Below are 14,517 nucleotides of genomic sequence, written 5' to 3' on the forward strand. Positions count from 1 at the left end.
CTCGTTTTTTGGTGCCCTTCTGCACTCTGTGCCACTCGTTTTTCCCTCATTTTTTGTGCCTTTCTGCCCTCTGTTCCACCTGTTTTATGTGCCTGTCTGCCCTCTGTTCCACTCGTGTTTTGTGCCTTTCTGCCCTCTGTTCTACTCGTTTTCCCCTAGTTTTTTGTGCCCTTCATTCCTCTTTTCCACTTGGTCTTTTGTGCCCTTCTGCCCTCTGTTCCACTTGTTTTTCCCTCATTTTTTGTGCCTTTCTGCCCTCTGTGCCACTCGTTTTTCCCTCGTTTTGTGTGCCTTTCTGCCCTCTGTTCCACCTGTTTTTTGTGCCTGTCTGCCCTCTGTTCCACTCGTTTTTTGTGCCTTTCTGCCCTCTGTTCCACTCGTTTTCCCCTAGTTTTTTGTGCCCTCTGTTCCACGCGTTTTTTTGTGCCCTCTGTTCCACTCGTTTTTTGTGCCTTTCTGTTCTCTGTTTCACTCGTTTTCCCCTCGTTTTTTGTGCCCTTCTGCCCTCTGTTCCAATCGTTTTTTTGTGACCTTCTGCCTTCTGCCTTCTGTGTCACAGCTCTTGTGTGCTGTGAGGACGCATGGGCATTTAATTTTTCACTACGACAGGCACTCGAGTCCTGCACACCCCCTGGGAATGTCTCACAGACCCCTGGGGTCTGCGTACCACAGTTTGGGAAACGCTGCTTTAGGGTATGTGCAACAAATGCTGGGTCCCCTCAATTCTGCTCAGTAGGCTGGCTTACACTCTCTTTTCCTCTTCAGGCAATCAGATTCATTACTGCTGGCATGGGGAGAGCATTCTCCCTTCCCCCTTGCCCCGTTAGTCCTTCAGGCGGTTGTGGACCTGAGCAACCGGGGGTTGCCTGCAACGCTCTGCCCCTCATAGGGGGAGGGGGCGTGAGTAAGGGGTGGACTGGAGGTCCGCCAGGGGGAGGGGGGGTGAGCTCTCCCCCAATACTGAAAACGCCCCCCGCGGTAACACCATGGGGGGTGCATGGCTCATCAGGTGGGCACGTTGCGAGAGGCGGCCAGACCCTGGATCGCCCGTAAGATAACCCAACATGTTGGCATAATGGAAAATAAAGCTGCAACAACTTTCTCCAACAAAACATGGTGTGGTGTCTGTTATTATGGGAAAAGGTTGTGAGCTGTTTGGGGTATGGGCCGATGTTGGCACTATGCCAGGCTGCCCCGGGCCACCGCAGGGGGCCACCTAAGAGGGCGGCCACCCTTAGTGCCACATGATGGCACAGACACACAAAGAGCGGTCTAGTGTACGGGACCCCGGGGGTCCCGAGTGAAGTCTCTTCCGGCGGAGGGAGGGGCCTTAGGCATAATAGCCTGGGGTCCAGGGCTGGGCGCCCTCTTTATCCCCGACCTGCCTCGTGGTCGGACCCTCTCCCTCCTGGCCCCGGACGAGCTGTGCTGCCCGGACAAGGATTTTCCCTCCCTACCGCTAACCCGGCTGTCGGGCAGCAGGGGGGGGTGGGATGAGTTATCTAATACTATGTTGCTTTGTGTTGCAGGCGGAGTTACAGGGCGATCCAACGCTGGAAGGTACAGAAGGGTACCCTCTACAGGAGCACAGTAAGGGTGCGAGAGCCAATTATCCCCAGGGAGATCCTCGGTGGAATCCTGGAGGAGTGACGGCGCCCCGTTATTCCTTCGGGCGGTTGTGGACCTGAGCAACCGGGGGTTGCCTGCAATGCTCTGCCCCCCCATAGGGGGAGGGGGCATGGGTAAGGGGTGGACTGGAAGTCCGCCGGGGGGAGGGGGGGTTAGCTCTCCCCCCCAATACTGACAACGCCCCCCGCGGTAACACCACGGGGGGTGCATGGCTCATCAGGTGGGCAGGTTGCGAGAGGCAGCCTGACCCTGCATCGCCGGTAAGATAACCCAACATGTTGGCATAATGTTTATGCAAATAAAGCTGCAACAACTTTCTCCAACAAAACATGGTGTGGTGTCTGTTATTATGGGAAAAGGTTGTGAGCTGTTTGGGGTATGGGCCGATGTTGGCCTCGCATCTCTCCTTTGTGCCCGAAAGGGCCCCGTTGCCTTCCTCCGCCTTCACGAGGAGCTTTGTGGCTTACCTCACTAGGTTGGCTCATACATTCACTATGCTGCATTCATCTGGTCACAACCACATTAGGCTGTCTGCGCTCCTTATCAGGAGCGCTTCTTCTCCGCCCTCTCGATGCCGCAGTGAACCTCGTTGACACTCTGGAAGGTCTTCTCTTGTGTTAAGAAAACGTAACGGTCGGATCATTTTGCTCTGCACGATCTTGTCTCTGCTTGCCGTCTCTCCCATCCGACACAATCCACCATCTGCCTGTACCCTACTTTGCCGCTCCCGGAGACGATAGTTGGCCGTAGGTTAGAGAGGTGTTGTTGTGCTTTGGTCGATCCCATCGGAGGTGTCTAGCCCCTCATCTGTAGGTGATGGTGGTGGAGCCTCCGTGGACTACATCCACTTGCCTATCTTGTCAGGCAATTGGTTCAGGTTAATTTCCAGTTACTTGTGGTTCATCCAGGCTATTGATTTGAGCCCTTGTGTGTTATGTATTTCTAGGAGAATTTGCTGGTTATGTGCATAAATTTAGAAAGTGGTGTTAAAGGACCTGATGAGAATGTCTAAACAGGGCATGTATGCATTGAAGAAGAGGGCATAGAGGGTGGTTACTCGAGTAACTACACAGGAGGAGTTGTGAGTGAAAGCGAGGAGAGATATGTAGTGACACCTGCTGATGAGGAAGCTCTTCTTCCATTTCATGGCCAGGTCAGTTTTTATTTGATTTTGTAGTATGAAGAATTGATGGTTGTCCGTGGTAAATGTAACTGAGTGTTGTAGTAGGGTCAGGCTGTTACACCTCTAGACTTGGCTTCTTTCTTTAGGTCCCTGGAGACTAATTTGAATAGAATTTTAGTACCATGGCTTGGTCTTATGCAAAGCAGGGCTTTGTCCCGTGTGAAGTTGAAGTCTGGGTGTCCTGGTAGTTAAGTCTAAAAAGAATTCTGCTACATTTTTGGTTAGGTATGGCTGGAAATGGATGTGTGGATGTTTTAGCTAAAGGAGCCTGAGTGTCTCCATCATGGTAATTTAAGGGGAATGTTCTACTGGCAAACAATCACTCTTTGTTGTCTAACCTGATGATGCATAGACTTTTCAGATATGGACATCAGTCCAAATGATATGACCACATAATGTCCTCTGCAGTTCTGGGGAACGTTGGTTTTGCTGATTGGGCGTTGATAAATTCTTCTTTTGCAAAGTATGAGAGTGGCTGAGCGCTGCTTCTCTGGAAAACAATACAGGAAACAGGTCAGGGCTCCCCTGCACGAGAGGTGCAAGGGCAGGAAACTACCATGACAAATGACCCTGTAAAGTGCAGTCCCAATGCGGGTTTCAGATTGCAGCTGAAAACACTGCAGATCAGCACGAATGACTCTTCTGAGCAATATTCATGAGACATTCATTCTAAAAATACTTCCGTGGCCTAAGAGTCTGACATGGCAAAGGTTGCAATGATTAAAAATTAAGATTTTATTTCATATTCTGCGCTACTGCACAGACCCCTGAAATATCTCAAAAGACCTTAATTTATGTACATACATGTTAAAAAGATTAAAACGATATTTTGGGTAGTGTTCATCGATTAAAACGTTTGTAAACATATTCATAATTTATGTTTCTCCAACTCCTCCTTTCCTCGTTCTCTTTTTCATCAGGAATAAGCGGCAATGTCAGTTAAGGACAGGCGTGTCACGCTGAAAAACGAGCTGGTTGATAAGCCCATACCAAATAAATGCATTTTATTAAACAGGAAACTACAATCGCAGAGATAGCCGCAGCAAAGCTACAAATCTACGCGGGTGTACCGTTAGCTGCTCGCCTTAAGCCTTTCCAGATGTAGCCGTGGTGCTGGGCTTGGCAGCCTGCCAGGGGATTGCCTGCAGTCGGAGCTGCGCTCTGTCCGCAGTCAGCACTGCAATGCCGGGCCCCTGCGAAGGACGGCGGAGGCACCGCGCGTGAAGGCTGCGGGCAGCGAATGACGCGGCGGCATCTGCTGCCGGTGGCACGAGGCGAGCAACCACCCCGCAACCATGTGGCGCGGCTGAAGGGCAGGGGGTTCACCCTCTTGTGGAGACTTACCTGAGACATGGAGCAACCCCTGAAGACCCCCCTGAGGAGGTCGCTTAGTGACCACATTCGGGACTCCACGGCTAGGGCGCTGGATGCCATCTGGAAAAACACGAGGGACAGGCGTCTGGCAGGTGAGCTTGTAGTGTTTGTGCTACTGTGACTGTTTCCCCTGGGTGATTGGTAGCCTTTTATTTCAGGGCACTGCCATCAAATGTGTTTCACTTATTAAAGGGATATCAGTTAGTCGTCCAGGTGATGCCTTACCCAGTTCGTGTTAAATGGCTGGTTTGTTCTGTTTCTTGAGCATACGTCCCTGGGCAGACATGTCGCAGGTAGCTAGAGGCTGCAGTCGGCCAGTTCTGCCATGGAGTGCGTCAGCTGGCACAACTGAGCTCCACACTGGAAACTGACGTCTGCTCTTTCAATGGGCAGGCAGAATTGTTTAGCATCTGGGCGTTGAATGAATGAATGTCCCACAATTCTGATGAGGTGAATATGTTTTTTGTGGAATGTCTTCTGTATTCTGCGGCTGGCTCATAAGTAAAAGTTGCACGTGAAGTGACCTTCAAACAGTCCTCACGTTGTCCTCCAGGAGGCAAAGGGTCATGGCCCTGGCTGGGAGGTGTGTCAGGCCGAGGAAAGGTCGCTGGGGTTTCATTAGTGGTTTTAGATGCCTTATTGGGTAAAGGAACAGCAGTAAATGGCAGTGTTAGCCCAGGCATTTTCACAGTGACCCAGGATTAACCCCTTGAGCGGGGAAACGTTTTAAAGATTTGCAGGATGAGGCCTCCAGCTGCTGCTCCAAACTGTCTAAGTTCGATTTAATGACATGCTCTCCAAAACACTGCTGCGAGTTCCTCGTTGTTATTATGGTTAGTTTAAACAGCACCCTTCATGGCTGGAAAGCAGGGAGGATGATGTGTGAGAAATAGTTGTTTGAAAGTTTGAGCAATCGTGACGTGGTTAAGACTGGCTGGAAAAAGGTCCAAGAGTTCAGCAGGAGCAGTCTGTTTTTTTCGTTTTCTCTTGGGAACTTCTTCCATGTTTATCTTTAGCAGTGCTTAATTTGTAAACAAATGAGTGGGAGGGCTCTAGTCAGCAGGCCACTTCCTCTTGCTCTGCCCATTGCCGCTGGCATTTACAGTAGTAGCATAACTAATAAGACAATTTTGACAATTTCAGGATCCCCAAGTTAAAAGAATGGCTTTGGCAGCAGGTATTAGTCATTCTTAATAAATATTGAATTAGTAAACAACAGTTGTTATGCTCATCTCTGAAGTAAAAAAACAGCACTCTCAGATGGCAGACTGTCAGAGGTACCGGTGCTGACAATTAAGTGCTGGTGCCTAGCCCCGGAAACCACCCACTCAAATTAAGCACTGACCTATGGACCCTGTCTTGAGGTTTGGGATCAAACCCCCAGCAACATCCTGAGTGGCACTTTTCAGGCCATGTCTTGAGAACCCAGGCAGTCAATATTGTTTGTTTCTATTTACTCCTTTTTGCAATTGTATCAGGTCTATAGCCAAGGTCTTTTGATTTTAAAATCTGATACATATATATTTTTATTTTATTTATACTTTTTGGCTAGTTTTCGCATGGAAAGCTTCAGGGTGATCTGTCAAATGGGGGCAGAGAAATAAGAAGGGTCACAAACAAAGTTTTCCCCATTCATTTTTCCATCGAAATTTTAGACACAGCTGCAACACAAACCGCTAAACAGAATGACACCAAATTTGGCTGAAAGCTAGATCCTGGTTCAGAAAGAGAGGTTTTGGGATTTGATGCAAATCCGTTCAGTAGTTTTTGAGAAATGAATGGTCAAAAACTTGCATATCTTGGGAGGCTGAGCCTCTGCGAATCTGACAGATCTCAAGTTGAGATCTGATAGACTGCCACCATATAAACCAGGAAGTGGTAGCAGACATATTAGGACTCCTGCTTCACAGTGCCAGTAGTGAGTGAGAGATGGGGCAGTTTAATATTATTTGGGCCCAATGCAATCAAGGGATGTGTGCCCTTCTGCATCCTTGGAGAGAAGTTTAAGACAACCATAACGGTGGTATGCATCTAGGCCCTCACACCATTGGTGCCAGGTGCCACTGTACTTGCTATGAGAAGCTGGAGTTCTACAGCAGATGTGAAACTTTCTTAATTTGATGCAGGGTTTTAGGCACAAAAAGAGGGTTTTCAACCCCCTTCATAAAAGCTCCTAATTTTTGAGTCCTGGATGCAGAAGCTTTAGAGGGTAGCAAAACATGTTTGTGCTTGACCCAGTAATCAGTTCTAAATCTGAGGGAAGCAAAATCTGAGGTATCTGGGGCTGGCTTTACAAATTACTTTTTAGTTATCAGTTGTGGCTTCCTAACTACTTACTGCCTTCTGCACACCCTTTATTACATTTCCCTTGGCTTTCTGCCCATGTCAGTTTCGTTTTCGATTTTCTGCTGCTTCCCATATCCTCTTCTCATTTATTGTCATTCTTACTTTCCTTCTAGGTTGTCTCTCATTCCTTTTATCTTTTACCTGTATCCTCCCTTTATCCCTTAGTAAGCTGTCTTCTTGCCATCCACCTGCTCACCTTTGTATTTCTTTCACTTCCCCACCTTATCTTTTCCTCCCCTCATTTTTCCTCCTTTATCACTCTGTGAGGGTAAATCCATTTCACCCTGTCTTCTAGTCAACCCGTTTGCTGCTGTTGTCTTCACGTGCCTCAGCCTTCTGCCATAGCTCTCTTTTTTATTTGTGTCTATTGCTGGATAGGCAAATACCAGAGTTGAAATATTCACGGTCTGTCCCTAAGCAGAAACACGACAGGAAAAACAGGGCAGTTTAATCCTTCTCTCTGTCTCACTTGTCTTACTTTGCCTGGTGGACATCTATACTTCTCCTGTCTTCCAATGGCACACAGAGGTTTTATTTGTGTCCGGCCTACTTTGGGTTCTGGTTTTAAATGTCTGCACGTATCGTAACCCAAAATATTGTGTCTATAAATGACATATAACTTTGGTCTTTGTAAGTCTTGTCACTTGTCCTTGAACCCAGAGTAATGCTGCCAGTTCTAAGTCAGACCAAGCTAAGCCATCATTTACCTCTTCTAAGCCACCATTCCAGTCCCCCCTGCTACTATCATACAAATATAAACACCACAAACACAACCAAGCATGCATGCACTTCCACATGACACAACCTCATCCACACTCTCCAACATCCCCCCACTCACTCATGTTCATCAACACCGGCTCCGTCTACAGCACACAGCTCACTTGTGTCTATTCTGGCAATCTTCACTACACTTCTGGCTCAAGCACAGCAGAACCCCGCAACATGTTTGTGAATGTTTTCATACCTAACACACTTCACCCAACATCTCTCATAGAAGCCTATGTCCAAAACACCGTCCAGGATCTGATGCACACCACGGTGCTGTGTCATCCTATGTAAATGCAAAAACAACAATTGATGATCCTATATAAATGCACCATCACAAAACAATACCATTCATGAAATAGTGCATATCTAATATATTGTGCTCCGTAGGAAACAGTACCATTCTTACAAACCATGTTAATACATATAACGGCTGTCATAGTCACTTTGCCACTTAGTTTGCGAAACGTGTTTATGCGGTGAAAATCTATGGCATCAGAGTATATTCATGAAACTATAGTCATATAAGCAAACATTGGCAACTGAGAGGTATGCTATCAGCTGCAGTAGCATTGGAGAAGACAAAATATGAATGCATATAGAAGCATAGGTGATTGTTAATATATATGGCCTCAGATGATATAGTGTTCCAGAGTGAAGTGGCATGAAAAGGAAAGCCCCTGCCACTCACATAAATCCGGCTGAAAGGGGGACACAAATAGTGGCTTCCGGTAATTAGAGCATAGGGGACATGCTGCGAGGAGACACCCACACCCAAACACACACACCCACAAACACACTGACACACACCCTCACACACTCTCATTAATGCACACACCAAATGTTAAATAAAAACATAACACTTATTTTCTTCACTGTTTCTGTAGGGAAGCCTCTGAGGTTCAAGGAGGGGTGGGACTTTTGCCTCCTCTCATTGGCCATAAGAAGAGGCAACGGCATAGAGTGGGATGGGGTCAGTGAGAGTTGCTGACCCACCCCACTTTGTGAAGAGATGTAATTGATAGAAAGTCGGTCCTGGGCTCTCAGGACTTAAAAATGAAGTGCCCAGGTCTGAGGTTACCAATGACACTCCCCCTCATCATGAGAGGGAGGTCCTCCAAGCACTTTACAAGCTGAAGAGGTGATGGCACAGGAACTGTGACATCTTCATCCGGGTAAAGATCAGCTCAGGCAGCCAGGCACCTGCGCACTTAGCATATGTATAGCACCTGGCTCCCTGATCTGAACATAAAGAGTGCGACAGGCTAACCTTTCCTCTGCCTGACAGACACTCTTTTTGCCAGGAATAATGTCCGGCCACTGCTGGTCACAAACAAGTTTAGTGTGGGTCAATGGCGTGTATGGAGAGGCATGCACAGACAGATTCTTTCAGTAAGGAATGGGGGTTCAGATTTTTTACAGCACAACACACTTTCAAAAGTGCCTTCAAGTTTATCCACTCCTTTATGCCAACCAAAGGTGAGACGTTAATGCAGGGTTAATGTAATCCTATTTTCTAGTATGAGCCAATAGCATCCTCCATCTAAATCCTCTGACCATGGGGTGAGAAATATATTAAGCCATAGAACTAATATCTAAATAGACTATTTCCTAAATCACACATTGAGGAAATAACAACATTGGCGTTAGAAAGCTGGTATGGGAAAAGCAAAGGGTTAGGAGAAGCGTGGCTCAATGGTTAGAGCGGCAGACCCTGATGCAGAGGTCTTGCCCGAGACCAGGGTTCAATTCCCGCCTCGGCGGCTCTTGGACTCAATCTCCCCAGACCTGATAATTCTTGCCTTGGTGCCTAAACTAACCATGGGTCCCACTCTGTGACTCTGGGCAATAGCTTGCTTAATCTCCACAACGGCCCCAGCAGCGCTTGGATGCCTGGCTTCACCTTGGGGATGCCCAGGAGTGGACATTTCACATGGAAAAGCCAGGAAGGGTTCCACAGCGGTATGAGTGCAGCACCGGGACGCCCTGTCGCGTGGGCAGCCGTGCGCTTTACAAATACAACACATTTACATTTACTATGCAAGAAATGTAGAAATAAAAGCTGAAAATAGTTTTAATCTGGGGCCAATAAAATACTCAAGTGACTGGTAATGTGCACATTTCCAACCACTAGACAGGGCACTCCACAGTCCCTTACATTCCCGGGGCTATTGGTGATGTTGTATTCCAAAGATGGTCATATCACTCATCGCTAGTCTTAACATGAGTCGCCGATGGTGCCCTCAAGAGTAGACTGATATCAGACAGTGCTTAAAACTGGAGATTTATTACCTTTAACTGGATCTAATGTAAGAACAGTCTAATTATCATTCGCCAAAAAAGTGAACCATGAGCAAAATGATTGAATATAGGAAGTTATTGGACAAAGATAGATGTTAATGAGCTGAAAGGGGGCAACCCTATAAAACTTCACAAGGGAGACATTGTTACAAAATCGAAAGATGGAGGGAAAAGATCTGAAAATGGAGATCCAAAAAAGATGCAGTCTAGTCATTTACTTTATTTTAGAGGCCTCTTTCCTACCAAAGGTGTAATTCACACATAGTCCCAGGGTCACATGTAGCTAAATATTCAAATATAATTAGAACTCGGACACTATCACAAGCAATTAACATTCACTTGTCATTTATGGGGGACGGAAGGGTGGACTCTCTTACCAAAAGGGTATGTATCATGTGATTTTTAAAAAAATCATGTAATTGCTAAGTCACAATAAATTCTAAGAGCATTTTCTTTAGGGACTGTGGAGATCTAAGACCTCAAAACCATCAGGAAAAAATCCAGTGGAGAAGAATTTATGGTGATGAGATTATAACAGGCAGTAATACGTGTTCTCCTAATACGAATGAAATTGGAATTGTGTATATAACTGTTTTGTGGCAGGACTTTCAATTGCAACGTGAGACCTCAACAAATAGAAGCGCCGAAGATGTTTCCGTTGAGTTCAATTTTAGAATATGGGAAAAAGGCAACTTGGAAAAGATCGAAAACAATATGCGCCATGGATGATGGTTTGTGCTTTTGCAAAGATAAGGACCTAGTTTTTCATAAAGAAAGAATAAGAACATTTGTATGGTAATCAAGATGGGGCGGTCATTCGGTCACTAAGCATTTGCTTGCCTTGTGTAAAGTTTTAACAAGCTTAGTTGGAGTGGTGACAAAAACAGAAGCCAAGAAAGCGGAGATAAAATTATCTCCCTATTACCTAGCTGTCGCTAACACCAGTTAGCGACAGCTAGTAGGAGATAGCGACCATCTTGGGCCCCGCTTTGCATGTCAGTGAAATTTATCACTAATGACATGCAAAGTGGGCGTGCCAAGATGTTAGCGACTGGAAACAGTCGCTAACATCGCTATCTCCTATTATCAACTTTTGGAGATATTCATGCTAAGCGCTAATATCTCCAAAAGCTAACACCTGCCCCTGAGCAGTTCTTAGCCATGTTATCCAATGGTAGGTGGATAACATGGCTAAGAGCATTAGCTCGGTAATGCATGAATATCGCTGACTTTTCAGCGATATTCATGCATTTCGGCCGATTTTTATCGCTTAGGAGATAAACCTTGATAATAGCAAGGTTCCTAAGCGATAAAAATCACCGCAGCTCGGCGATAAAAAGATTGCCGCTAAGCCAACATAGCGATAATAATCGCTAGTTGTTGGTAATATGCCCCAGAGTTTCTGAGCCAGTTCTCTAGAGCAGGTACATTACCAGAGATCCGCATTTGGGAAGGTGTGGCTCCGGGTTCAGAAAACACAGCTCATTGTGGACATGCTGCACACTGTTACTGTGCTGTCTGCCTGTGCAGGTAGGAGCAGAAGAGGCTGGGAAGAAATTCACAGTTTTCTCTTGTGGATTAAAAGGAAGAAGTACCATGAACCACTCAACAATAATCTTTTAATACATGGGATTCTGCAATCCCTGTATAAACACCTATCTCTTTTCTTTTCTTCAATTGGCGACTGGTGACACACCCAGCCACCAATTATAAATAAATAATTTCAGAACTCAACTCTTATAAGTTATTGCAGTCATTCTCTGATGTCACCTCCCTGCTACCAGAGCTAGCAGCTGAGGTGAAAGGTAGGTCAGGTGAAGGAGCCACTATTTAAAGCAACGAAAATGAAGCATTGCTTTTCTTTCTTCTGCCCTATTTTTCTAACTTAGAATTACTAGCACATAGAACATGATTAATTTTTTTATTCCATATATATTTGTAGAAAAGTTACACTCTTCCAGCATGTTTCTACACATTCTGAGCTAATGCAGCATTGTTTTAAAATGACTTGTATTGAGCTGTTTCTAATATATTTTTTGCAACAAATATCTGACAGGTTTTTCATGCGTTTAATTATGCACTAAAGGTTCTATTTTTAATCTTCATCTTTGTAAACATGCTCTCTCTTTCATATGAAAGAGCTATGCACCAAGGTTTTAAGTGGTGTGTGGGAAAGGTGATGGTATGACCATGTATTATATGGGATAAAGTACTCCCTGCCATACATGATAAAGGTATTGCAAGTCACCTCGGAGTTCCATAATCTTGTTATGTTATGTTATGTTATGTTATAAATGGATTTAGGGCGCGCACTGTTAGTCAAGACTGCCCTGGCGCGTAAAGAAAGTTGGCCTCCATCCTCATTAATGGGAATCCTGGTGATATGCAATGCCTTATAATGTACAGCGAGGGGTACTTTATCCCTTATATACTATCCCCATCTGGTACTGTGTCCCAGCAGGAGTGAGAACAGTTGTCTTTCCCCCTTTTACCACACTCATGCTCTCATGCATCATTCAAGAGTCTGTTAATAAGGCTTGGGGGATGGCTTTGGACAGGAACTGTCTGCAGAGGGCAGATTGGGCTCTTTGCTTAGTTGTGCATCCTTTGGTTGCAGAAACTGCCACCAAGGCCAGGAGTCAGACCTCATTAACTCATAGCTAGGTTGCAGTTGGTTTCAACTTGCCCTTTTCCCTGCCTACAGGGTCCCTGCTCCCAGAAGGGCACATGACACTGTTCGTGAGTATTTTGCAACCTTCAGGGCCTTGTATTTTATCAAGTGACCTTCTTTCACACACCTCAACCTTTAGCGGTGCAGGCTTTCGGCAAAGTTGTTTTTATACTTTAAATTTTCAGGGCGCATGACACTGCATTGCGGTACAATTAATAATCCACAATTCAAACCTACATTTATTTACATCGTTCTTTTCTTCGTTATTGCACTTCTACGATGATTCAATTAAGCCACCCTAAGAAATGGTCATAAACGTAAATAAAACTGCATTTTTAAGCACAGAGAGGCAATAAAATATATAAAAGCACACACACATATTGATGGTAGTTAAATGTTTGCCCAAATCCTCGGGACAGAATAAGAACTGGCCTGGAGATTTACTAAAAATGTCAAGCAACAAATCGGAAGCGAGTATAAAGGCTACAGTCCCGTTTATGCAGTTGGATGACACTGGGCACGACTTGCGGAAGCGTGATCGAATCTTCAGATCTGCGTGCAACGCCAGGGACTGACCGGAAGACACGGCGTCCTCGACCTGTTGTCGAGTGTCACTCTCAGTATCTGAAACACGATCGTGAAAACAAACGAGCTGCCCGTTCCTTGTGAAGCCTGTAGACCTGGCGCGCTTTTACGCGTGTGCTTGCTCTTTTCTCCTCAGAAAAGGGCTCTTTTGAGATTTCCATTCAAGTTGATTGATTTACTGTAGACCCAAAGCTCAGTTGAGCAGCACATTACATAGCTCTCTGCCAGCAAATAAAATCCCCCTTACAGCACTGCAGCTACTGCAGTCTCAAAGGAGGTTTTACCCACGCTTCTGAGAAAACAAACTGTCATAGGACTACTATAGATGGATTAAAACACGATTGGCGTTTCTCTCACCTGCGATTTTCATCACAGGCTTGTCAGTACTCAGGGTGCTCAATGGTGACTTTTCCTGACGCTGTTGGCATAGCTGCCAAGGTTTCAGAATGCTTATGTGTGACATTTTCAGAATTTCAGTGTATTTATGAGTGACATTCAACGACTATGAGTGACACTTTCTCGTGAGTAAAATCATGAAATAAAGAAGAGAGAAATATATAAATACAAGAAATTTAACCCATTTGAGCAGCAAGAAACCCTATTAAGAGCTTACAATTGTTAAGCTCCAGAAATGGAAGGGCACTAAGCTAGTAAAATGCAGGAACTCATGGCAAATCCTCATCAAAAACAGCTTTGCAAATATATGTGTGGTTCATGTTCTTTCTCTCCTTCTCCCCTTTTGTCCTCTTGCTTGCTTTTTCTCTCCTTCCCACTGTCTCATTTCCCTCCCTGGTACTCTTTTTATTCCTCCTTCCTCACCCCATCCCACTATTCCTTTCTCTGCAATCTGGACCTAAAAGCACTATGAAGCAGTCAGCACTGTCTACTTTCTAGTGCTTTTGTCAAGTCATTCAGGTATCCAACCCTCTTCCCCCATTAGCTACCCCCCAATTGGCTGCCAAAGTCAAAATCTCCCAGACGGGACAGCTTTTGGCTTTGCCAATACTTGTTATATCTACTCTTCGTCTGCATACTATGAGCACACACTCAGACAGTGCAGCGTAACGCTGCGCCCACATAAACCCCATTTTTACTGGAAACAATTATAGTATGTGCTACGTCACCGTGCCCATTCACTCTGGGAAAAACACATGAAGTGCAGCTACACTAATGAACAAAAATAAATTAAACCGTTTAGACATTAGATTAAAAGCTGCATTCTAATCATTCAGTGTAGAATGGTGTGAAACATAAAAACTTTTATGAAACAGGAAATGATCCTGACGTACTATCCTTACTATTGACCAAAGTGTCAGCTCCACATATGCAAAGCTGTAGTGTCAGGGTGCCATATATAATGACTTGGGCCTGGGCCCGGTGCACTCTGAAAAAATAAAGCTCTGTGATGCGCTTTCCTATGTCCTGCAAGCTCCTGAGTCCTCTTGCTGGACAATCAGTGATAAGGGGCTTTTATTTCATGGCAGACTGCCCCAGTTACATGTCCCCTCCACGTCCTGAACTGACCAAGAGTGTGAGCCGTCTCTGGCTGTCACTCCTTTTTTTTTGCTCGCTGTTGCGTCACCATAAGAGCACATTTTAAATGAAGGGTAAATTATCCTGGCACAGGCTTTTGCCTGGAATGGCCACACTTCTCCCATGCATC

General features: G+C 45.5%; 1 protein-coding gene across 1 annotated transcript in view; it reads left to right on the forward strand.

Moving 5' to 3' along the window:
• Positions 1-4,025: 4,025 nt before the first annotated feature.
• DLC1 (DLC1 Rho GTPase activating protein) overlaps positions 4,026-14,517 on the forward strand; it is a 576,904-nt gene continuing 566,412 nt past the window's right edge. Inside the window, exon 1 of the mRNA XM_078678149.1 lies at positions 4,026-4,278. Coding sequence (XP_078534275.1) covers positions 4,164-4,278 — 115 coding nt within the window. The 5' untranslated portion in view covers positions 4,026-4,163. The remainder of the gene's footprint in view (positions 4,279-14,517) is intronic.

This window comes from Lissotriton helveticus, chromosome 2_2 (genome assembly GCF_964261635.1).
Source record: "Lissotriton helveticus chromosome 2_2, aLisHel1.1, whole genome shotgun sequence".
Classification (NCBI taxonomy): Eukaryota; Metazoa; Chordata; class Amphibia; order Caudata; family Salamandridae; genus Lissotriton; species Lissotriton helveticus.